Raw genomic sequence first — 26,765 nt, forward strand, 5'->3', positions numbered from 1 at the left:
CTAGCAGACGACAGCTAGTGTTGTGTTCCCTCGGGACAAGTGGACAAACAAAGATCCCCAAGTAGGCTACGGTCGCAACCGAAAACAGTATGCTACACACTTTGAGGGAGCATAATAACACGTTTATTTCTGGCCGCGATGCACAGCAGCAATTGCGCAAAAAGTGCCCAAAAAGTGCCCAGGTACACAGCCCACAGTGGCCCAGATGCGCAGCAACAAAATCTTTCAGTGGTGGAAGTGATTCAAACATGATCCAGCCGGGTGACTTTAGATGACACTATACTTTTAATGATGCAATGACATGCTACATTGGTAGAAAACTGGTCCAACTTTCACTAATGATGTGATATGCGTCGGATTTCTTGGACCAGTGATCCAATTTTCCCTCTGAGCAAAGGTTCAATTTAGGAGTTTCATACTTGCATACAAACAAGCTTTGTGATAAAATATGTTGAGCACGTGGCTCTGCGTAAGTGGCGATAATGTGACGTACAATGATGCCGTATCACTGCAACTAGCAAATATTTTTGCAATTGTGTGTTCTTAAATAGCTCTTCAGACAAATTCTAGAGAAATGAAATTTTAATGCACAAAAAAAAAAATGTGGACCCTTAGACGCTGCTTCTTATTCGAATCCCTGTTTTTGCCAGCAAATGTCAGCCAGTCAAAAATGCCCGTTTGTTCAATACAATAACCACTTAGAGCGTTCCATCAACGTGTTTTTGAGAACTGGAGATGGTTCAAGTAATCGAGTGGTCCAAGTTAACACCCTTTTCCGTGGCCTAGTGGTAAGGCGTCCGCCCCGTGATCGGGAGGTCGTGGGTTCGAACCCCGGCCGGGTCATACCTAAGACTTTAAAATTGGCAATCTAGTGGCTGCTCCGCCTGGCGTCTGGCATTATGGGGTTAGTGCTAGGACTGGTTGGTCCGGTGTCAGAATAATGTGACTGGATGAGACATGAAGCCTGTGCTGCGACTTCTGTCTTGTGTGTGGCGCACGTTATATGTCAAAGCAGCACCGCCCTGATATGGCCCTTCGTGGTCGGCTGGGCGTTAAGCAAACCCTTTTCCTCATACATTTTGATTTTAGCCTGTGTGTGTGTGTATGTGTGTGTATGTGTGTGTGTGTGTGCGTATGTATGTGTGTATATGTGTGTGTGTGTGTGTGTATGTATGTGTGTGTGTATGTGTATGTGTATGTATGTGTGTGTATGTGTGTGTGTGTGTGTATGTGTGTGTGTGTGTGTGTGTGTATGTATGTGTATGTATGTGTGTGGATGTGTGTGTGTGTGTGTCCCACGTTGGGCATGGAGATAATAAATCACATTCATTGCACTAGCAAATTATATAATCGTTTATTAATCCATAACATGTTAAGCTGCAATAAGAAAAAATAACATGGTCCGATAAATCTTAAACGAAATGAGGCAGAGCGTTCAGGTATCAAATAACCAAAGGGAAGAAAGTGCTCTTTATGCATACGGCATGTATTATGGAGTAGGCGAGAGTTATACGGAACCTTTCTCTTGGCACCTGAGAGAATAACAAGCATTGAAATGAACAAGCGACTTTCTGGATGAAGAGCGCCTACTTCCCTTTGGTTATTTGATATGGTCCGACAAAGTTAAATTGAAACAAAACTACATAGCTTTATCTACACACGCACAAGCAGACAGACACAGACCGTGACACACACACGCACGCACACACACATCGATAATTAAAAATGTGTATGCACTGTGTAAAACCTACATTACCTTTTTCTTTCAAGAAAAAAACAAAAACCCATTCACCACATCTTTAATTATTTCAGAAATGAAATTACCTACAAACAAACAATAATTTGAAAAAAAAACAAAGAAAAGAACTAAAACAAACAGCAAACAATTCTATTTACATTTGGTCTTCCATTGTAATATGCTGAAACTTTCTAAATCATAACACAGCGAATAATCCTTCAAACATACGGTCCTGACTCCAATTCGCCAGAAAAATCTCTTAAATTGCCGTTAATGTATCGGATATTCCCGCAATGACGAGACGTCTTAATTTCCGTATGACTAGATCATGCACTCAAGTACAAGTGTAGAGGTACCTGGAATTATTCCACAGGTATAATGTCTAAAAGCTACTATATTTATTCAATGATTTTGCCCGCAAAAAATTGATATAGATACATTTGTTTATAAAACATAAACTCAAAGAGTATGAACTGAAATCAATACAATTTAAGCGTAATGTAACCGGTAAGTTTCACAACGTAAACACTCAGGTGAAATTTGCTGTCTAGATTTGTTTAAACATGACAATTAAATAGCAAGCAAGGCATTACTGTGGTGTAGTATTTCTGCGGCAACAAGCACACCTGAAAAAGGTGAACGGAAATTAGTACCTGTCAGTAACAGTCTAACACGGCCGGGAGTGAGTTAATAGTGTTTTGTAGGTTTCAATGACATAGCTACCACAGATACAGAAACGCTTTTGTAACAAGGATAAAGATCATTACTGACCTTGTGGTGGTTTGCAAGAAGCGTGTTCTGCACAGAGAGAGGGCCTGCACCTTGCTGCTGACGACAGTAGTTCAGCCGTCCTACCTGCATTTACTGCCTCGCCGCCATGATAGTCACCGTCAGCAGTCCCGCACACAACGGATCAATACTTACTTTAATGTGGGGTTTTTTAACAGCTTGCTCAAATTTAGGCACTCGGCGCCAGAGAAAGCAAGAAAAAAAAGTTCACCCAAAGTCTTTGCACATTTTTCAAACAACGGACAGTTTTTCTGTCTGCAGTGACGACCCATTTTCTGACAATCAAGTTTCTATGTCACCTCTATTTATAAACCTGCAAGACTAAATTCAGTCTTGAAACCAAGTGAAAGTGGAAGAGGGTAAAAAATGGCGGTGGTTGGGGTGAAGGGCTTTTGTTTATTCTTTGTTGTGTCGATGTTACTGTCTGGCATCTGCCCCGCGAGTCCGAGAAAAAAAGTAATTGGAGAAAGAGGGAGAGAGAAAGAGAAAGAACTCAGCACTCAGAAAATGTAATCGCTAAAACTTGAAAGTTCATTGTGATGGGGAGGTTTGGGGCGAGGGAAACAATTAGAGAGAGAGAGAGAGAGAGAGAGAGAGAGATTTTGTGTCCACTTTTGTCCAAACTGGCCAGAGCGTCTAGTAGTAGTAAATTCCTGAGAGGGTTTAAATATATATTTATATTCTATTCCAGTAAAGTAAAAATATGAAATTAAAGAATAAAAATAAAAATGACGTTTTTGTGTGTGTTCATTCAAGGTGATTAGGGAAGGTGATTAGGGAACGCTCCAGAATATTCCGAAAGAGATTTAGGTTTTGTGTTAATTCTAGGTTTTGTGTTCATTCTAATGGTCTTACCGGAACGCCCCAGAACGAAATTAGGTTTCATGTTAATACCTTCTAGATTGTCCGGGAAGGCTCCCGAACTTTCCGGAAGGATAAGATTTGTGACCACATACTTCCACCACACTCTTTGCTTCCACACACTCATACTAGGACAGATAGACGACGTTTGTTATTACATGGACCACGTTTATACTGGCAAGCGTGAATAAAAATCTTCAAGAACGGTTCCAAAATATTACTGTACAAGTTTTCGAAACAAACGGGTTATCAGTTAGTTCATAATTAACAAGAGAAGCAAATGTTCCTTCGACTCACATTTGTCTTAAATAATTAGAATCAGAAAGAAATATTCTGCTGCTCTAGCTCCATAAACGTTCAAGACAATATTTTCCTTCCGATTGACCTAAACTCGATCCCATTGACCTTGACATTTAACAATAACATGGATCAAACCAGACTCATGTCTAAATGTCATCAAACTCGTCGAGGTTTCTTAAGTTTCAAATATCTAGCACGAAAAACAAATAAAAAAGTTTGTCCTTTTTGACCAAACCTTGACCCCACTGTGACGTCAGTATTTGTTAAGGGTCAACAAGGCTCTAAAATTGTGTAAAGTTTGAAAGTACATCGAGCTTCAAAAAACATTGGGAGAAATTCATTATTTTAAACATTTAATTTATGACCCAGGCCCCATCTAACCATGACCGGACTTGGGTCGTGTCAAGAAAGTCATCGAACCCAAAAAGTGTGTAAAAAGTTTCAAATCTCTAGCTTCAAAAACGTCTTAGAATTCAATAATGTTCCGTTTGAAGACTCTGACATGGCCTTGATCTTTGACGAGTATCAACAAGACTTAGGCCATGTCTTCAGGTCATCAGATCCTAAAAGTGTGTTTAGATTTATGGCTTTACATTCGAAAACATTTCAGACAATGATAAGTTTTCTTTTTGTTGACCCTAAATTGATCCCGCTGTGACCTTGAAATGTAATAAGCGTCAACTAGACTTTTTGTCTGGATATCACCAAACCATAGAAGCGCTTTCAGATTTAAAGCTCCATCTAGCTGCTTCAAAGAAATCTGAAAATAACTCAGCGTTAATATTTTGGTCAAGGACAGATGGACGGTCCTCCATACAGACGGACACTGCTCATTACTATGACTCAATGATTTCTAAGATGAGCCAAACATGAAAGATTGAATGAAAGAATCTGAAATGTCAGATATCCTATCAATCAACTGAAAATCCATAACAAACAAAAGACAGTCTGAGTCGTCAGTCCCATAAATGGACTGCATGCAACAAATGCGTGAAGCGCAAACCATTTTGAACAACTAGCTTAATGCCTACGTTCACCTCATGAGGTGAAGGAAAACTTAAGTAAAGAGGACAGGACTTGGGCTAAACTGATGAAGTTCACCTTCTTTTATTTTTACACTCATTGTCCGCACGGAAATCTGACACCGTCAACAGCAAGTGTCAAACTAAAGGCGACAGTTTCAAAGGTTCGTACTCCTGAGTGCCTTAGTGTCTTTCCCAAAACAGTGTTCTGTGTGCAGACTACAGACAGGGGTCACGAGTTTTCTTTCAAATTCAATTAAAACTAAGAGACACTGGCACGGTCGTCGTACCTAACATAGGCTGATGCATTAAAATATATTATTTTCATTTTTATCTGTAAATGGCTTCAGTAAGATTGTCTGAAAACAAAAATAAACAGAACAAGAATTAAACAGAAGGCCCCACTCCACATGTACAGAAATCAAAACGGCTGAAACCTCATCCGTCAACGGTCATGTTTTAATCGGACAAGGGGGCAGCTGCTTCAGCAGAGGTTTTGGGACACTCGTCTCGCAATATCCACGTTGTGATTGCATAACATCCCGAGCCCCCTTCTGAAGTCGTTGACGGATGCTGTATCCACCAAAACGTGTTCACGTACATTAGTTCTGCAAGCCAATCGCGTGTTCCTTGCTACTGTTACCGTACGAATGGAATCGAAGCTCTAGTCAGAAACATTATAGATACACCCACAATACACTGTGGTGGGTGTGGACAAAGTGCGCGTGACGCCACCTTGATGCCTTGCGAATCAGGGAGCTGCTCGAGGTCGCCGTGGCAAATGAAAAATGAAGTTCAAGTTTATCAGTCTTGCGGATGTCCGATCGCATCCTGAGGTCATCACTGCGGCCCGTGATGGGTGTGAACAGACTGCACAAGACCACCATGGCAAAGGAGGAACGTCAAATCACTCCAGCTAGGGGATTTCGGAGCCGCGCTTCCTTCTGTCGTGCCTGTGATGTGCGACGGTGTGCGAGGACCAGCCGTGTGACGAATGCTTGTGACTCAGCGACGTGCACGACTTGGCAAAGGCTTCAGCCGCCAGAGCCGCCACTTTCTCTGCAGCCATTTCCTCAGCATTCCTCCTGTGTTCCGTGCAATGCAGACACTGACAGTTCCAGTTCTTGCGCTCCGCCTGCGCCAGCCCTTGACCGTCTTGGGACATCTCACCGCCGCCACCCTCTACCACCCGCACCGCGCTGTGGTCTCCCCCGTCCGTCGTCATGGGCCCCGCGCTGCTTCCGTTGAAACAGGGGATCACGTGCCACGCCAACAGCGTCCACTGCGTGTACAGCGTCACCACCCCGCCCAGCGCCCCCAGCATGCCTTGCGAGCACCTCCACAGCCACTCCTGGTCCCTGTCATAGTCATCGATAATCATCATCATCAATTCTATCACATCTCAAGACAGATCTTGGTACAACTACAACTATACTCATATTGCAATATTACAGTCAAAATGCTAAACTGCATGAGCAGATTCGAAATGCACACGCACTCACATGCACACTGACAAACATGTACACAAAAACACACACTCTCTGACCTCATGGTCGGGGAGGCCATGTTGTAGACAAGCCAGCTGTGCACGAGTCGCGGCAGGCTGGCCAGCAGGAAGACGAAAACGAGCTGCCTGAGTAGCTTGGCGCTCCTGACAGACCGTTGTGCCTTGGCGCACTCCACGCAGCGCGCACAGGTCGGGTGAGTGAAGCGCATCCGCTTGTCCCAGTCAACCACCTCATACATCGCCAGCCCGCCAGTCACCGCCTGCAACAGTCACCACCACATAGTCACCGTCTACAACAGTCACCACCACATAGTCACCGTCTACAACAGTCACCACCACATCGTAACCGTCTGCAACAGTCACCACCACATAGTCACCGTCTGCAACAGTCACCACCACATAGTCACCGTCTGCAACAGTCACCATCACATCGTAACCGTCTGCAACAGTCACCACAACATCGTCAACGTCTGCAACAGTCACCACCACATCGTCTTCGTCTGCAACAGTCGCCACCACATCGTCTGCAACAGTCACCACCACATCGTCTTCGTCTGCAACAGTCACCACCACATCGTCATCGTCTGAAACAGTCACCACCACATTGTCAACATCTGAAACAGTCACCACAACATTGTTCACATCTGAAACAGTCACCACGACATCGTCACCGTCTGCAACAGTCACCACAATATTGTCAACATCTAAAACAGTCACCAGAACATTGTCACCATCTGAAACAGTCACCACGACATCGTCACCATCTGAAACAGTTAGGCCAAAAAAAATAAAAGTCTGTTTACGGTAACATAGGCAAAAACAATAGGGTCGGTAGGTCGGGATTTTTTATTTTTTATTTTTTTCCAAAAAAACATATTTTTAAAGGTCCTTGTCTACATTTTTATACCGAAATCGCCATTTGACCATTAAAATGCAGAGTCTATTATCTACAAATATCAACAATACACCCCCTTTCGATCAGGAAAGACGAAGCCAGTGTAGCCGTTTGAAAATTCATTGTAGTATTCCAGCGTAGTACTCATAGTAGGATATCCTTATTTGGAAAATGCCAAGCGCAAAACTCCTCTCAAATCCCGTGCATTTCGTGCGTTTAAAAAAAAGCGTGGACAGCGCTCCAGTGTTAAACTGTTGCTGAACTTGTTTGGGCGTGGCTATAAGCTCAGTGACATGAATTTGATTGGTCAGTATTTTTAGGCAAAGCACATGTTCTCAGCAAACAGAAAACAAAATATTGGAAGCGTGAGTCGATCACGCTACCCAAAAATATAAACTCTTTTTTTACATATATTTTTTTTCTATAACTTTTTTCCCCATGGTTCATTCATCATTTGACATAATTTTGTATCGAAATCTAACCATAAGAGTTATTTTGCCAAAAACCAGACTTTTTTTCCCTTTTTTTTTCTTCCCAAATGCCAAAAAAAAGTCTAGGGTCGCGCGAAAAAATAGGGTCGGTCGGGATACCAAAAACAGACTTTTTTTTTGGCCTTACCACCACATCGTCACCGTCTGCAACATTCACCACGACATTGTCACCATCTGCAACATTCACCACAACATCGGCACTATCTGAAACAGACACCACCACATTTTCACCATCTGAAACGGTCACCGCCGCATCGTCACCACAGCGTCACCACATGAACAGGGCCATCATAACGTACCCAATTTGAAACAGTCACCACCAAATTTTTCCCATCTGAAAGAGTCAGTCACCGCCATATTTTTTTTTAACTTCCGCAACAGTCATCTTCTTCGTTCATGGGCTTAGACTCCCATGTACACTCGTGTTTTTGCACGAGTGGAATTTTACGTGTATGCCCGTTTTTACCCTGCCATTTAGGCAGCCATACGCCGCTTTCGGAGGAACACAACAGTCATCACATCTCCGCCTTCTGCACTAGTCGCCAACACATCTCCACCATCTGCAACTGTCACCCCTACATCGTCATTACAGTCCACCACCTCGTAAATGGCCATTAGACACAGACAGATACAAATCATAAGGACACACAGACAGACATACACGGACAGACGCACACCATCCCAATTGCAGAAGAGGGACAGTGGGTATCATGACGGTCAGGATGATGAGGTCACTGTCCAGCGGTCGCAACAGACTGTGGTCAGGCATGGGAATTTAAAAAAGTAAAAAAGGCTGAACATTTTGTAAGTAATGGCAAAGTCGACGGCGCGAAGCGCCTAGCCCTGCTGGGGGTTCGGAGGCATGCCCCCCCCCCCCCCCCCCCCCCCCGGATTTGTTTTCCTCCAAAGAAACCAAACGGTGCAATTTGGTGTCATCTAAGCTCCAAGTTTGCCATTAAATTCCGTTTTTAGGACCATTTTTGCCTCCCCCATTTATTTTTTCGGCGGACACTTTTGCTTTTTCGGCAGAACAAAAACAAAATTCGGCGGAAATTTGCCTTTCGGCTGACTATTCCCATACCTGTGTGGTAACACTGGGTGTCATGCACGCACACACACACACACACACACACACACACACACACGCACGCACGCACACACACACACACACACTGTTATTACCAGAATAAGGATGGTTGGTATCATCTCGGCCAGCCCGTTTAGGTCACTGACCAGCGGTCGCCACAGACTGTGGCCACACTCTAGTTCGTGTCCAGGCTCGTAGTGAGGTGCCGCACTACCCAATGCAGGGGAGCTTGAGGGTCCCCAGCTCATCACTACGAACAGGATGATATGATCGTCCTGCATTCTGCGTGACACCTGTGACAGATAGCGTGACACACGGTATCGTATCATGAGAGGCTGAGGATCCCCAACATGAACAGGATTGCGTGATCGTACTGCATCCTGCGTGACACCTGTGACAGATAGCGTGACACACTTTATCGTGAGAAGCTGAGGGCCCCTAGCTAGTCAACATGAAAAGATAGCAGCATCAAACTAGATGCTGCGTGACACCTGTGACAGATAGTGTGACACACTGAATCATGAGAGGCCGAGTATCACCAAGTTCGCCAACATGAACAGTACGGCGTGAATGCACTAGATGCTGCTTGACACCTGTGACAGATAGTGTGACACACTTTATCGTGAGAGGCTGAGAGCTCCTAGCTAGCCAACATGAACAGGATGGCGTGATCGTACTGCATCCTGCGTGGCACATGTGACAGAGAGTGTGACACACTTTATCGTGAGAGAGAGAGAGAGAGAGAGAGAGAGAGAGAGAGAGAGAGAGAGAGAGAGAGAGAGAGAGAGAGAGAGAGAGAGAGAGAGAGAGAGAGAGAGAGAGAGAGAGAGAGAGACTGAGAAAGAACTAACGTTGATGATGGTCATGAGAAAGTAGGCCATGTGTTCCTGCCAGGCAAAGGTGGCCAGCCATATGTAGACAGTCTCTGCCAAATCGTGCTGTCCGGCTGACGGGTCGCTCTTCAGCGCCAGCTGTCACACACAAACACAAGCAGACAGACAGACGCACACACACACACACATGCGCGCGCACACACCCACACTCACACAGACACGCACACAAGCACATACACACGCAAGAAGCCATTCAACCAAATGAACATTTATCACAGAAATACGGCAAGATATATTCCAGCTGCATACTCTTTATCTCGTCACTGCTCTAACATCTCTCTCGCTCTCAAATTTAAAAAAAAATAAACAAGAAAACTACCAACCATGCAAGTGTAACCGAGTGCCGAAACACTACGATCACCTCGGGAAGCGAAGTGCAATCAAACAGGATTGAAAAGGTTAGGGCTAATTTCTTAACCCTATAAAAACTGTTATGCAAACCCGAAGGTTTCCATGAACATACAGACAATCGGAAACCACCAGACCCCATCACAAACAGAATCTCACAATCCACGGGTGTTGACTTTTAAAGGCCAACAACTCGGGTGCAGAGTCTGCTGTGAAAGGAGCGGTAGCCTCCCCTGTCACAATCGCCCCCGTTTGAAATGAACTTCGTCCCGAAGTTCCGAACCGGGGGACCACTGTCCATCCCAAGTTCGCAGAATGGGAACAGCACGAAAATGTTCAGTGGTCATATTATGCCATTACCTGAACATATCATGCCGAGTCCCACCCTGCTCGCAAGCGCCAGATGTAACCGAGTGCCGAAACACTACGATCACCTCGGGAAGCGAAGCGCAATCAAACAGGATTGAAAAGGTTAGGGCTAATTTCTTAGCCCTATAAAAACTGTTATGCAAACCCGAAGGTTTCCATGAACATACAGACAATCGGAAACCACCAGACCCCATCACAAACATAATCTCACAATCCACGGGTGTTGACTTTTAAAGGCCAACAACTCGGGTGCAGAGTCTGCTGTGAAAGGAGCGGTAGCCTCCCCTGTAACACAAGCAAGCATCTAAAGAATATTGCCAGATTCACAGTCCTCTTTTCTTTTATCTTTATTTATCATGAATCACAAAACGCTTTATGACTAGCACAAGGAAAAACATTACGGAAAGCATATAATAAGTTCAGACGAGCATTACAGAGAGCATTACGATAATCATTACAAGCCTGTACGACTAGCGTGATTACGGAAAGCATGACGACGAGAACAACTGACATTATGATATTGTAATACGCAAAAGTTGTAACAAATCCTCACCATGCTGCCCCAAATGGACAGGACGGCGGAGGTCACGTGCAGCAGGAGCGCGTAACCCACAGTGAGCGTGGCCACGATGTCCAGACGGCTGTAATAGCGCGTGAGGTTGATCAGTGCCCAGCTACACAGCACCACCGTCAGGCTGCACATCACACGCACAGAAACCACGGACGCCGTGTCTCCTTTCACCATTGCATCGCTGCACCCTGTATTGTTTACTGCCATAGTGATCTGGACAAATGCAACATACGATGTTTCAGAACAAAACCCCACAGTGTCAGTATTGCAGGATTTTTGCATTGACAGTTTGGTTGTTCATGTACAAAAGATTTCAAGCCGGTTTCCGAGTATCACCTCAACGTTGACTTGAGAAAGCCATGAAGCAAATCATATTTTGTTAAAAAAAAAAGGTTATAAAAACACAAATGAAGGGGAAAGAGAAAATCACAAACTAGTTTTTTTTTTATGATTTTCGTTTTGAGACAGCGGTCTTAAGAAGGTCTGTCAATAACAGCCAGGCTTCTCCCAAGATAAATTGCAGACTGAGTGCTTCCAGTCTCTGGTGCTTCCTCAGTCGCCAGGGAGAAAATCATGCCAGTATCTTGAAAATGAAGCACATTCGTCGCGAAACGTTGTATCTTTTTCACACCGGCCATTTCGATTCGGCATTCGGCATTAGAACTGACTGAAACGACATGAGGCTTTGGATGCTGGTAGGATTGACGTCAGCCGGCTTTGTTTATTTTAGATAAACTCCACACTGACTATACCCCCTCCCTTCCAAAAAAGTACTTCTAATCGAACTTTTTACCCCGTATTCCACGCATCGAGTCTCTCGTGATCGATGGAAAATTGTCCGATTTTGACTTGAACTGAATTTGCTTCATCGCGGCAAACTTTCCGGCTTTTCCTGGCTCATTCACTGAAGGGACGGACCCGAACCTCTCGTTGCGTTTTCGAATAAATCGAATTTTAGTTTAAGGTCTATCGAATGTTATCACAAATCTGCTTCACTTGCAAGAATTTGACATGCCTTGGAAATTGGCGGGGAAGCAAGAGTTTTCAAGTGAGCGACCGAGTCATTTGGCAGAAGTCCGGCTGCCGTTCTGCGCTGTAAAAAAGCATTGATTAGCAAACAGAAAATAAAACCTCTTAAGGGGTTATAGATGAACTTATAACGAATCTCTGGTCTAACATCTGAAATGTGAATTTACTTCTCACGTACCAACCATTGACTGTATGAGCAGACGACAGTTATGGTGAATTACTCTCCAGCATACACTTCCGTACGCGAGGAGTTCAGTCCCTTGGTAAGATGGCTGCGCCCATGAGAAGGTCAATGTTGTCATGTTTTTGCAGGGCCAGTTCAGTGTACAAACAATCACAGCACCCGAAATACACTGGAACTGCTTCAAAACAAAACATTTCAACAATTTTACAGGATGAAACACTTTGTGGGTCCACGATAAGTATCAGCGTGAGTCTACTTTGCATGCTTCTCAGACTCTCGATCTCTCTGTCCCGTCTGTGTTTTCTCCTCTCTCCCCCTCTCAGTCTCTCTCTCTCTGTACGGGGGCATAAAAAAGCAACTGCCTATATAATATGCGGGCCCAGACAAATAGCTTCTGCTTATTATATCTGTGTTGATGTTAGTTTGTTTTGCTTCCTTATTTTTTTCTTGCACTTGGTTGGTAACTTACTGTTTGGTAAAGAGCAGCAACAACAGAGCTCCATGCGTTGTTGGCATTCTGATTTTGCTGCCATACGTTATGTTTTGTCAGTGAGGAGAGCACAGCAAAAGAGATGTATTTTGTGATTTTAATTGTTGCCTATTATGCTTTGTTACACAACAGGGCTGGGTAAAAAGCGTGCGGCAACACAAGGACAATGTCTTTCTCCACATCAGTGATGGCAGTGGTCCCAAACATCTTCAGATCATCGCTTCAACACAAAACCTGTACATCCTACTCTCCTTTTTGCTGTTGTTGTTGTTGTAATTCTTATCTCATTTGAAATGCAACACATAAGAAACAAGGCCAATCCCTCCACTTGGTCACATACCAAAATTGAAGGGCCTCTGCACAGTGGGAATTTGTTAATGAATTAATTTCTTTAAAACCCACTGGTTGCATTTACAAAGGTAATTCTTAAAAACAAAAACAAACACTGTGCGCAGAGAACACCCAGGCTAGTAGCTTTATATTATAAAAAAATTATTCGACAAACTCGATCACTGCAGCAAGCACAGGGCACACACAGAAGCACACAGAGGTAACTAACGGTTGGCAATTCTAAGCAAGCACTGCTTTCTGCTTCACACACACACACACACACACAGTAGAACAAATTTTCTCCAGCAGTTTATTTATGATCAGTGTTTTCTCTAAATTCGGAAAAAAAGGAATGAAAACTATGGATAAAAAGTATAATTTGAACTACTTGAAATTACTATTCTAAATCAGTTGTAATATTTAGTGTTATGGGCAACATGAACACAGGATGAACAGTGTTGTTATCAAGCCTCAGTCTTTGGTTATTGAGTCGTTTACGGTTTATGCATACTTTTTTGATCTGAGGCATTGCTCAGACCCCTGGCCTTTTGCCCGCCGAATAGTTTTGACGTACTTGCAGGAGGTCTTCTTGCCCAACAATTTGTTGTACTTGTAGCCAGTATGTTTGGACCTAAAAGTATTTTCAGTCCAGGTCCAACCGACCTGTTAGTCACTTTTCAAGTTAGTGTTATATTTTCTGAGTTCGGGAACAACACTGGAGAACAAAAGCTTTAGTTACAAACAAACAAAAAAAACAATTGGTGTGTGGAACTGATGCATTGTGAACTAAAGGTGTGAGTGTACAGGGCTGTCAAACTGTGTGTCCCTGATTAGGCCAAAAAAAAAAAAAGGTCTGTTTACGGTAACATAGGCCCAAAAAATAGGGTCGGTAGGTCGGGATTTTTTTTCTTTTTTTTCTTCTTTTTTTTCTCTCCAAAAAACCATATTTTTACGTTATTTTGCCAAAAAACCCAAGATTTTTTTTTCTCCCAAATGCCAAAAAAATGTCTAGGGTCGCGCGAAAAAACTAGGGTCGGTCGGGTTACCGTAAACAGACCTATTTTTTTTTTGTGGCCTTACTGTACACACTGGAAGCCAACAAAGCATACCTCAAATACACTAATCGTGAAAAGACCAGGTCCTAAATTTCGTTATTATGGGCAACATTGATACTGTTTTCAGAAATTGTTATGCTGGATCTGTGCCAATCTAAAATTGTATTTACAGAGTAACTCTAACCGAATTGACCAAAATGTCTTGTGAAGAGCTGAGAAAACATCCAAACGCAGGCATTAGATTGACATGAGCACTCCAGGGATCAACTGGCGGCCTCCAAAGGCAAGAATATGAATTTTCTGGTCTTCGGACCCTCTACAGTTCCACTGAGGGAGGGGGGGGGGGGGGGGGTCCAAGAGCTCCATATATATTTAATATACATTTAAGTTGGGGGTTCTGAAATTATCTTAGTATCTATCGGGAGCGTCTGTGCAAAGCCCTGGTGTATGATGTTTGCCTCACAAGCAATAACATTTTGTTGGGTGACTTTAATCTTTCATGCATGTATTGCAGACAGAACTCTCCTGTGTAGTGAAGTGTTTGATATGTTGATATGTCCCTTTTTGTGACAGACCTGAATCAGTGACGTTTGCCAGCTGTGTGCGAGTGCAGGGAGAGCTGAAGGAAAGTCCGGCCAGAGGCCAGTCCGTGGAGTTGGTGGCCGACAGCATCAGTCTGCTTGGTGCCTGTGATAACACTGTGAGTGTTTGTGAGTGTGTGTGTGTGTGTGTGTGTGTGTGTGTGTGTGTGTGTGTGTGTGTGTGTGTGTGTGTGTGGAGGCCAATCTGTGGAGCTGGTGGCTGACAGCATCACTGCTTGGTGCCTGTGATAACACTGCGAGTGTGTGTGTGTGCGTGTGTGTGTGTGTGTGTGGAGCTGGTGGCTGACAGCATCACTTTGCTTGGTGCCTGTAATAACACTGAGTGTGTGTTGGAGAGAGAAAGGAGTGTGTGTGTAGAGGGCAGGCTGTAGAGGTTTTGGCTGGTAGCATCGCTGCTTGGAGATGATGATAGCACTGTAAGTGTAAGTGTGTGCTATAGAGAGAGAGAGTGAGAGAGAGAGAGAGACTGGTGCACATAATTCTTTTTCTTCTTCTGCGTACATGGGCTGTTACAGTTATCAGTGTGTTTTACTTTTACTCACTTTTAGGGAGAGAGAGAGAGTTCATGTGTTTTAGAGAGAGAGAGAGAGAGTAATGTGTGTGTGGAGGACAGGCTGCTTGGTGCCTGTGAGAACTCTGATGAACAAAGGAAAGTCAAATATCTGTGATGACTTAATTACACATTTTAATTTGGAATAAGTGATCTCTGTGATAACTATGTCAGTGTGTGTGGCTGTGTACGTATGTGTATGTGAGTGTGCATTTGAGAGAGAGAGAGAGAGAGAGTCGTGTGAAAAAACAAACCACTTTTTGTGTATATATATGTGTGGATTTCTTGTTAAAATAGTGAGTGTACGTATCATATAATTTTGCTTCAGGCAGATACATATGTGCTGCTGACTAATTGGTTTGCGCACAGAACTGCAATTTGTATTTGTAGCAGTGACTGTACTTGATCTGTGCAGACGTTCCCTTTCGGCGCCAGACACAAACACTCCGCGGAATACTGCCGTGACTTTCTGCACTTGCGCCCCAAGACCGACTCCTTCGCCTCCTTGTTGCGACTGCGCAGCGCGGCCACTGCTGCCTTCCATTCCTACTTTCAGGTGAATTGTTGCTTTAGGTAACGAGATCAATAAACAGAAGAATATAAAATGAGGTTCAGGTTCAGTTGATCAACTGTCACACCAGCCCAGGCAGGGTAATACAGGGTAATGTTCCCCTTTAGGCGGTCCTTAACTGATCCCGAAGAAGACTTCACAAAGTCTTTTTACCGAAAACTCTGTGCTAAAGCTCTGGGCGACCAGCTTCGCGAAGCATACTTTGCGTAGTCAACTGTGTCTAAGGCCAAAAAAAAAAAATAGTCTGTTTACGGTAACCCGACCGACCCTATTTGTTTCGCGCAACCCTAGACTTTTTTTTGGCATTTGGGAAAAAAAAATTGGTTTTTTTTGCAAAATAACGTAAAAATATGGTTTTTTGGAAGAAAAAAAAATAAATAAAAAAAAAATTCCGACCTACCGACCCTATTTTGGCCTATGTTACCGTAAACAGACCTTTTTTTTGGGGGGGCCTAATTAATGACAGGCTTTACCAGAACAGCTTGGAAGAGGTTGTCTGCCTTGAGGCGCACATGGATTCTTGGGAGCTGTCTCTAACAAAGTCTGACTGTTGTGCTCTCGCTGACTTGAAATTTGCAAACCAGATCTCTCAAGTACAGTGGTCTTTTATTTAAATCACACCTCATCACTGATTTTAGTTCTTTTGGTTCCAAAGAAGACTAGATTGCATTTTGTCACCCAGTTACACATGTAAGAAATGAAATGTATTCTGTGAAAGATGTTACAGTGTGAGTGAAAGTGGTGTGTCAGTGTTCACAGTTTGTGTACAATGCACAGCTTGTGACTGCATCAGCTATTATTGATATGCTATGTACACTTCATCACATAAAGAACTGGTAGAGTACTGACAACTTGTGACTGCATCTGTTATTATTAATATGCTATGTAGAATTCATCACATAAAGAACTGGAAGAGTACTGATGACTTGTGACTGCATCTGTTATTGTTGATATGCTATGTAGAATTCATCACTTAAAGAACTGGAAGAGTACTGACGACTTGTGACTGGATCTGTTATTATTAAAATGCTATGTAGAATTCATCACATAAAGAACTGGAAGAGTACTGATGACTTGTGACTGCATCTGTTATTGTTAATATGCTATGTAGAATTCATCACTTAAAGAACTGGAAGAGTACTGACGACTTGTGACTGCATCTGTTATTATTAATATGCTATGTAGAATTCATCACTTAAAGAACTGGAAGAGTACTGATGACTTGTGACTGCATCTGTTATTGTTGATATGCTATGTAGAATTCATCACTTAAAGAACTGGAAGAGTACTGACGACTTGTGACTGGATCTGTTATTATTAAAATGCTATGTAGAATTCATCACATAAAGAACTGGAAGAGTACTGACGGCTTGTGACTGCATAAGCTAATATTGATATGCTATGTACAATTCATCAAATAAAGAATTGGGAGAGTACTGAAATAATGACTTATATTGTACTGATTTTCAGAAAGAGGGCTACCTGTATGTTCAAACCCCAATCCTGACGTCCAATGACTGTGAAGGAGGGGGAGAGGTCTTCGCTGCCGAGGTTGGACTTATCTGTTTTTGTCACGTAGTCTTTATTCACCAGATTGTCCTTATCCTGTCAGTGGATCAAAGTGATTGAGATAAATGTCTTTGTAACATTTTTCAATATCTGCAGTATTCATAATCAAGGAAGATGATTGCCGACTGATTTCTGTCAACTTGTTTTGAAGGGACAGCCCTATATATGTGGGGCAGTCTTGCACAAAGGGACAGATGTTCTGCATAAGTGGGCATGTTGCATAAAACTATAGCTATTACGCAGTAAATAGGTATGATGCTTCCAAATGGAACTTTGTAGAGTTTATAGAACTACGGTTCTTTTACCAGCAGCTAGTTATTGGAATTTTATAAAGCACGAATTAACTTTTATTCAGGATTTGCTCAGAATCTCTAGATGTGAGCAGGAGCATTGACCTAAGAACTGTGTTAACTATTTCTCATGCTGGAATTTTAGCGTAGAAGTTAGTGCTCAGTCACTCTGACAGATTATCAAGTAACAGTTTCACAGTGGAATTATATGTAGATTTTCAAGTCGCATGTTTGATTTTGTTTGTGACCTGTCTATTACTGCGACCAGCACCATGTTTTGCTTACTTAACCATAAATTGGTAATTTCAGTACATTGATTTTCTGTCTGTATGTTTGCAGCCAGCCTACGGCATTAAAGAATCTGCTGCGGACTCTGGGTCAGACAGTGAAGTGTCCCAGGAATCACAGGATGGGAAAAAACATTTCTTTTCCAACCCTGCGTTTCTCACTGTGTCAGGACAGCTGCACCTAGAGGCTGTTGCCAGGTAACCTACTGTGGCTGTTGCCTGGTAACACATGCGAGCTAATGCTAGGTGACATACAGGGGCTTGTGCTAGATAACGTGTAGGGATGTTGCTATGTAACACATGGAAGCTTGTGCTGGGTAACAAGAGAGGGGGTGGTGCAAGGTTATATGCAGAAACTTTGCTATGTAACACACGGGAACTGTTGCTGAGTAACAGAGAGGGGGTGGTGCAAGGTTATATGCAGAAACTTTGCTATGTAACACACAGGAACTGTTGCTGGGTAACAGAGAGGGGGTGGTGCAAGGTTATATGCAGAAACTTTGCTATGTAACACACGGGAACTGTTGCTGGGTAACAGAGAGGGGGTGGTGCAAGGTTATATGCAGAAACTTTGCTATGTAACACACGGGAACTGTTGCTGGGTAACAGAGAGGGGGTGGTGCAAGGTTATATGCAGAAACTTTGCTATGTAACACACGGGAACTGTTGCTGGGTAACAGAGAGGGGGTGGTGTAAGGTTATATGCAGAAACTTTGCTATGTAACACACGGGAACTGTTGCTGAGTAACTATTCGTTTACACTCAGCAGGTAATAAAGCACTAATGATGCAAACAGGGTTGACCTGATGTATATCTGTCATCTTCTAACAAATATTTCACTCACAAGCCTGTGACTTGCAGACTCAGTGACTGTGTCAGTAATGTGCTCAACCTCCTAGGCAAAGGGAGATAATTCAGAGGGTGGGAAATGTAAAAGGTAACAAATCACGCGATATTCTGATAGTTGAACTCTGTGTGTTGTGCATGTCCTGGCTGCAATCACATCTCACTGTAAGAAAACGTTTTATGGATGTGCTGGCTCGTTTTGATTCAGATCCTAATTTTGTGTGTGTGTGTCAGCGATGCGTTTGACTGTTGTCAGTAGACACACTCACACTGCAAGATGAAAACCCTGCATAGGGAACCTTTTCATGTGGAATTTTTTTAAATGTGTAAAGTATGGGACATAGCTTAGCATTGTGAGTGGCATACAGTTTGCAAGGCAACTTAGAAATAGCACGACTTTGACTGGTCTGAGTAAGATGTTCCGTCTTCTTCTTCAGCGTTCCAGAATTTTCTGGTTACGTGTGAGCTCGTTTTGCCCATTTGGGTTCCCCAAACTATACTCTAAGAGCATAGTCAGCTTCACTCTGCTTTCGTTGATTATAGGCATGCTGGGTATTTTTGTGTTTCCATAACCCACCGAACTCCGACATGGATTACAGGATCTTTTTTGTGCGCACTTGGTCTTGTGCTTGCGTGTACACACGAAGGGGGTTAAGTCACTAGCAGGTCTGCACATAAGTTGACCTGGGAGATCGGAAAAATCTCCACTCTTAACCCACCAGGCGGCAGCGACCGTGATTCGAACACACGACCTCCCGATTAGGAGGCCGACGTCTTACCACCACGTCATGCATCATGAGCTGGCTGCACTAGCCTGCTAGAGTTTGCCAGTACTGGTTGTCTCATGTATCCTCTGTGTGCTGATGTTTATTTATGACATTTCAGTGCTGTGTCCAAGGTGTATAATTTTGGACCGACATTCCGGGCGGAGAACTCACGCGGTCGACACCACCTGTCTGAGTTTTACATGGTGGAGGCGGAAGTGGCCTTCCTGCATTCTCTGGACCAGTTAATACAGGTAACACTCTCACCTTTTGGACTGTTTTCTCTCACCTGTTGGCCTACTTTAATACAGATAACAATTAACATTCTCACCTGTTGGCCTACTTTGATACAGGTAACACTCTCACCTGTTGGCCTACTTTAGTACAGATAACACTCTCACCTGTTGGCCTGCTTTGATACAGGTAACACTCTCACCTGTTGGCCTGCTTTGATACAGGTAACACTCTCACCTGTTGGCCTGCTTTGATACAGGTAACATTCTCACCTGTTGGCCTGCTTTGATACAGGTAACATTCTCACCTGTTGGCCTGCTTTGATACAGGTAACACTCTCACCTGTTGGCCTGCTTTGATACAGGTAACACTCGTCTGTTGGCCTACTTTGATACAGGTAACACTCTCACCTGTTGGCTACTTGGAAACAGGTAACACTTTCACAAGTCGGCCTACTTTGACACAGGTAACACTCTCACATGTTGGCTTGCTTTGATACAGGTAAGGCGCTCACCTGTACCTACTGGTTTGCTTTGTTTCCTGTTACACTTTAGACTTAGCTAGAATTCTGCATACAGCAACAATATGTAGTTGACTGACTCGTCTATTGCTATGGGACATTGTGCAGATTATGGAGGACATGGTACAAGAGACCTGCCAACAGATACTGACACACCACCAGGCAGAGCTGGACTTCTACCTGCAGCGACTGGGAACACAGAAACACAAGGTCAGCTGTGACAAATCACAGGGCATTGGAACATAAATTACTAACCACTTACCCTTTAGCGATGCAAAGGTTGTGCTTCCTATGTAAACACAATGCACATCTCAAAAACAAATCATCAGGCTTGAAATGAGAAATCTTGCAGATGTGAGATTATTACAAAAACAAACATAGATTATAAACCAAATAAAACAAGAGCAACAGCAACTGCAACAGTCACCAAAAATAGAACAGGCACACACGCGCACACACACACACACACACACACACACACACACACACATCAATCAATCAATCAATGAGGCTTATATCGCGGATATTCCGTGGGTACAGTTCTAGGCGCTCTGCAGTGATGCCGTGTGAGATGAAATTTTATACGGCCAGTAGATTGCAGCCATTTCGGCGCATATTTACCTTTCACGGCCTATTATTCCAAGTCACACCGGTATAGGTAGACAATTTTGCCAGGAAAGACCCTTTTGTCAATCGTGGGATCTTTAACGTGCACACCCAATGTAGTGTACACGGGGGGAGGGTTCGGACACCGAAGAGAGTCTGCACACAAAGTTGACTCTGAAATAAATTTCCGCCGAACCTGGGATCGAACTCACGCTGACAGCGGCCAACTGAATACAAATCCAGCGCGCTACCAACTGAGCTATATCCCCGCCCTCACATACACACGCACACACACACACACACACACACACACACACGCACGCACACACACACTGGTCACTCACACACACTGGTCACTCTAACACACTCACACACACACACACACACACACACACACACACACACACACACACTCACACACACACACATCTTCTCCTGATTGTGTCCTTAAAGAGATATGGTTTGTCAATATTTGATGGCCCTAATTTTTTTTTCTCCTTATTTTGTCTCCAGGAGTTCCTTGAAAGGGTGGTGAGATCCCCATTTGCAAGGTGTGTACCTCTTTTAAACAAATTGCAACACTTACTTCTGTGTTTACAAGTATGACAATTACAAAGCGATTCATTAGAAAAAAATGATTGCCAATATAAAATTAAATATTTAAAGGCTTCTTTAAAGCTGTCTTTTGATACTTCTTTGATGTTGCTCTTCCATTATTGACATTTTCAATAATATTTGTTGATAATTCTTTTACTGCAAGTACAGATATATCCAGGGATGGCAAAATCACCAACTTGAATGCCAGGGGTGAGTAAAATATTCGCCAGACTAAAAGAAAAACCGTCTGGCGCCCGACTGGTTAGCAATTTTTTTTCTCGGTTTTACTGTTGAGTTTCAACACTACAGATGAAGGAACTTCTGTTGTCTGCAAAAATGCTGTCGTGTTCGAGAGAAAGGATAATGAGACTCCTGTCTCGGGCATCCTTCAAACTTTTAATTTGTGTTGCTGCCACGTTATTTCCACTATGGCTACTGATTTCAAACCTGCATAAAAAATTGACTCGCAAAGACTGATGCTGAAAAGAAAGAGAAAACTGAACAGTATGAGAAAGAGATCGATCATTTAAAGAACACCGGTGGTTCAATGCCCATAGCTGGAAGGAGAGTGGTCACAGCCAGCTGGGAAAACCTATTCATCGCTGACTGCAACCCAGTTGTTGATGGTATCCTGGCTGTTTTGTGTTCATAAAATCTGACAGTCATTCATACTTTTTCTGTATCCCAAAATTTCGGACGGGCTTGTGACTTTCTTGAAGTTGGAGAGCTAAAGTTTTGAGATTTGGCCATTCCTCTATTCCCAAGGTTGGAATTGTTTGTTGGGAAAGGGCAAGGGCATTGAACACACCTGCTTGAACCTTGCAGTAACCTAATTTACGATGTGAACAGCCAATATTTTAGTACATTGTAATTTTCTGTGCACATGTTATCTGAATATTCAGATTGTCTAACCTAATACAGTTTGTTTGTTTGTTTGCTTAACGCCCAGCCGACCACGAAGGGCCATATCAGGGCGGTGCTGCTTTGACATATAACGTGCGCCACACACAAGACAGAAGTCGCAGCACAGGCTTCACGTCTCACCCAGTCACATTATTCTGACACCGGACCAACCAGTCCTAGCACTAACCCCATAATGCCAGACGCCAGGCGGAGCAGCCACTAGATTGCCAATTTTAAAGTCTTAGGTATGACCCGGCCGGGGTTCGAACCCACGACCTCCCGATCACGGGGCGGACGCCTTACCACTAAGCCAACCGTGCAGGTCCTAATACAGTTGCCTGGATATGACTATCAAAGTCAGCATAACAAACAATGTTTTTTTTATGAATTTCAGGCTAACTTATACGGAGGCTGTGCAACTTCTAGAAAAACACAACCATCGTTTCAAGCATCAAGTGAAGGTGAGATAATCGCTGTAGATGGTAAACGTATTGAGGATTGTGGTTTAATCCTCCCCCTCCTCATCATTGCCCAATTTTTTTACGCGAGAGGGTACAGTTAAATTTGAAAAATCAAATTTCAGCGGTCAGTCCTTTGTTTGGTTTTTTTCTCTGTAAAATACACAGAACATTTTTTCCAGATGAATCTTGTGATATGTCTAGGTCATTGTGGGGTCGTGTTCAGATAAAAAAAAAAAAAGAAAGAGAAATTGAAGTTCTCTGTTTGTGTAGATAAAAAAATTGAAACTTTTATTGTTTGATGACCTCCAGACATTATGCGAGTCAAGTTGACCCTGGTGAAATTTCAAGGTCACAGCAAAAATATTAATTTTTTATTATTTTCCTAAAAATATAATTCAGCCATACATATGTATATGGAAATTCACACACTTTGATGACCTCCAAATATGTTGTGAGAATGGTTGATCCTCATCAAACCTGAAGGTCACAGTTGCATCAAATTTGCGTCCAAAAGTGGGAAATCATTATTTTAGTGAACATTTATGTAACCAGACCTTTTAAACTTCACATGCTTCTAGGGTTTGGTGATCTCCAGTTATGACCCAAGTCTGGTTGAGCCTGTTTCATTTTTCAAGGTTATATTGGGCTTTAATTTGGGTAATAAACAATGACACAATAATTATCATTTTGTCAAATGTTTTTGAAGATAGAGCTTTGAAACTTCACACACTTCAAGAATTGGACGACCTCCAGTCATGATGCAAGTGTGGTTGACTCTTGTCAAGTTTCTGGAGCCAGAATTGTTTAAACTGTCATGGTTCAATGACCTCCAGACATTATGTGAGTCTGATTAATCCTAGTTGAATTACAAGGTGGAGTTCTGGTAACGGACAATTTGTTTCTGATTCATACTATGTAAAACGAAGGTAAGGCATATGAGCATTTACTTTTCTTGTTTCAGTCAATATGAATATTAATGTTGCAGTGGGGAGACGACCTGAAGAAGGAGCACGAAAAATACCTCACACAGGAAATGGGGGATGTTCCTGTCTTTGTCACAGACTTTCCTGCAGAACTCAAACCATTTTATGCCAAGGCCAACCAGGATGACAAAACGGTATGGTGCGCATATGTGCTTTACAATTTTACTGATTTCACATTCTCTTTTGAGGACACCCTTCTTTTGCAGTGGGTTGGTGGTGGTGCTGGCGTATCAAGACTCTTGCTGCTGTAATGCCAGCTAATCAATCAATCAATCAATGACGCTTATATCGCGCATATTCCGTGGGTACAGTTCTAGGCGCTCTGCAGTGATGCCGTGTGAGATGAAATTTTATACGGCCAGTAATTGCAGCCATTTCGGCGCATATTTACCTTTCACGGCCTATTATTCCAAGTCACACGGGTATAGGTAGACAATTATTAACTGTGCCTAAGCAATTTTGCCAGGAAAGACCTTTTTGTCAATCGTGGGATCTTTAACGTGCACACCCAATGTAGTGTACACGGGGGGGGGGGGGGGGGGGGGGGGGGAGTTCGGACACCGAAGAGAGTCTGCACACAAAGTTGACTCTGAAATAAATTTCCGCCGAACCTGGGATCGAACTCACGCTGACAGCGGCCAACTGAATACAAATCCAGCGCGCTACCAACTGAGCTATATCCCCACCCCACAGATTGTGTCTTTTAAGCCTGTTCTTAATATACGCTGCGTGCAGCTGCATGCGGTGTCAAAAACCACTGTGCATAGCCGCATGCATGCAGTGAATTTCACTGCACAGGTTTTGCTTTGAGCTGTAGAAAGATGTGTCCCATGCAGTAGATGCTGATTGGTTGGCTGGCAATGATGCATTGAAATGACACGTTTTAACCTTATGATGACATTGCAAGTGTGACAATATTTCTTTGAACCTGGGTTCCAATCTGGATCTTTGGCGACATTTCGAAGCTTTGTGTTATTTTTGTGAGAAAATTCATTCATGTCGGAATTATGTGGAATGGGTCGCACAATGGAGAAATGTCTTATGGGTTGCCGTTCCTTTCAATGATATAACTAAATGCTGCACGCAGCGCAGGAAAAGCGTATTAAGAAACAAACACTGCATGCAGCGTGTATATTAAGACCAGCCTTTACGTCTCATCCGATCATTATAATGGTGTGTTTCACAGACTTCAGCATCCCGCTTGAAAGCAAAATGAGTCATCTGTCCGAAGACACTTCATTTCATTCTGCTGTGTTCTGTGGTTAGGATGCTGTACCATGCTAAAGAAGGTAGATTATGAGCCTTGTCAGAAGCTACAAAAAGCAAGTTTTAATGATGCTTTTTATGGTTTCCCATATTTCCATTTATGTTCCAAAATTGTTTGTGCTAACAACCCAGGGGAGACAACCATTTCACACAATCATGCTATGAAACAAAGCAAAATTTTGGATATGCAGCCAAACGCACTATAATGATATGGTCTACTGCTTTCACTTTAAGGGTGCACTGCCTGTGGCATTGCTATGCCTGGATTCTGAACATATCGATGAAAGATACCCAAGAAAATGTAGTGCTATCCCTTTGTAATGATTCTAGTTTTGATGATTGTGTGTGTGTGTGTGTGTGTGTGTGTGTGTGTGTGTGTGTGTGTGTGTGTGTGTGTGTGTGTGTAGGTGGCGGCTGTGGATCTGCTTGTGCCTGGCGTAGGGGAGCTTATCGGCGGAAGTCTGAGGGAGGATGACCTTGACCTTCTGACATGTCGTCTGCGTCCCTTGGGAATTGAGGAACAGTACAGATGGTAAGATACAACAACAGCAAAAACAACAATGATAACGCCAACAATGTGTAATGCTGATCCTGTGCTGTATGCTAAACTCAAGCCAATAAGTTAAGCAACCTTTTTTATATTACAATACACTAGTTATCTCCCTTTCATTACTGAGCTTTATCAACAGTGTGTACCCAAAGCATGTCTGTTTAGCTTCCCGTGATTTGATGTTCACATTTTTCACTTGTAAAATGTGACAGGAGCACAGCTTAGTTTTTGCGAGAAGGGTCACTTTAACAAACAAAAAAATCACATATTTCAGTCATTAATGTTTGTCAGTTGCTAAACAAATTAGATAGGGTACACAAATGGCCAAAATTGATGAAGGGAGGCCGCAGGTGGTTGGAACAGCATTTTTAAGGTACGTACAAAACAGTTATATTTGGTAATACTTGTACTGGTATAATTGCTGATGATGTCAGCATTAACAATGGTAATGTTATGCGGCTGGTGGCTTAAAGTACAGATTTTCAAAATCCTCTAATCACTGTACCACTGTGTGTGTGTGTGTTTGCTCTGTGTGCAGGTACACAGAGCTATGTCAGTTCGGGTCCAGTCCCCATGGAGGTTTTGGCCTTGGCTTTGAACGCTACCTGCAGTTTATACTAGCCACACCCAACATCAAAGACACGGTCCCATTTCCTAGGTGGTCCAGACACTGCCAACTCTGATGTGTTTGTGATAAATCGGTGTGCGGTATGGTGTGTATAGTATGTGGTGTGAGTGTGTGTGTGTGTGTGTGTGTGTGTGTGTGTGCGTGTGTTTGTGTGTGTGTGTGTGTGTGTGTGTGTGTTGTATAGAGATGTGTGAGAGATTCAGAATCATGCAATGAAACCTATTCGGTTTGTACAATACTATGTGTCATGCTCACATAATCAAACAGAAGAAAAAGGCAACATTTATTAGAGCTAAAGGGAGCACTGCTCTAATATGTGTTTGTGTATTTGCACCCCTATTTGTATAATAAATTGCAGAAAGAAGCAAGGTGTCTTGAAAACAAGTGCAAGACTTGCATTTAATTGATTAAACATTGCTACCAAACAATCTCTCAAAGGAAAGGCATGTATATTGCCCAAAGCCTTTTCGTTTGCAATCGGGAGGCAGGGGGTTGCGACCAACAACTTATCAACCCCGGACTCCTGTATTTTTCACTAAACTTTATGCTGCACTCGTTTCATGGTAATCAAAGAACTAC

General features: G+C 43.0%; 2 protein-coding genes across 2 annotated transcripts; one reads left to right on the plus strand and one right to left on the minus strand.

Moving 5' to 3' along the window:
• Positions 1 to 3,558: 3,558 nt before the first annotated feature.
• LOC138969392 (uncharacterized) lies at positions 3,559 to 11,079 on the minus strand. Its single transcript, XM_070342184.1, has 5 exons — positions 10,854 to 11,079; positions 9,542 to 9,661; positions 8,786 to 8,983; positions 6,257 to 6,477; positions 3,559 to 6,068 (listed from the first exon to the last, which is right to left on the minus strand). The coding sequence occupies exons 1-5, from the start codon at positions 11,076 to 11,078 to the stop codon at positions 5,627 to 5,629; spliced, it is 1,206 nt and encodes a 401-aa protein (XP_070198285.1). The 5' UTR covers position 11,079; the 3' UTR covers positions 3,559 to 5,626.
• Positions 11,080 to 12,148: 1,069 nt separating this feature from the next.
• Positions 12,149 to 26,617, plus strand: LOC138969394 (asparaginyl-tRNA synthetase-like). The gene is made up of 13 exons (XM_070342186.1): positions 12,149 to 12,330; positions 12,707 to 12,810; positions 14,533 to 14,659; positions 15,527 to 15,667; positions 17,153 to 17,233; positions 17,881 to 18,026; positions 19,560 to 19,692; positions 20,301 to 20,402; positions 21,312 to 21,349; positions 22,693 to 22,759; positions 23,745 to 23,876; positions 25,416 to 25,540; positions 26,097 to 26,617. The coding sequence occupies exons 1-13, from the start codon at positions 12,169 to 12,171 to the stop codon at positions 26,239 to 26,241; spliced, it is 1,503 nt and encodes a 500-aa protein (XP_070198287.1). The 5' UTR covers positions 12,149 to 12,168; the 3' UTR covers positions 26,242 to 26,617.
• The last annotated feature ends 148 nt before the right edge of the window (positions 26,618 to 26,765 follow it).

The sequence above is a fragment of the Littorina saxatilis genome, linkage group LG6, assembly GCF_037325665.1.
Source record: "Littorina saxatilis isolate snail1 linkage group LG6, US_GU_Lsax_2.0, whole genome shotgun sequence".
NCBI classification, from domain to species: Eukaryota; Metazoa; Mollusca; class Gastropoda; order Littorinimorpha; family Littorinidae; genus Littorina; species Littorina saxatilis.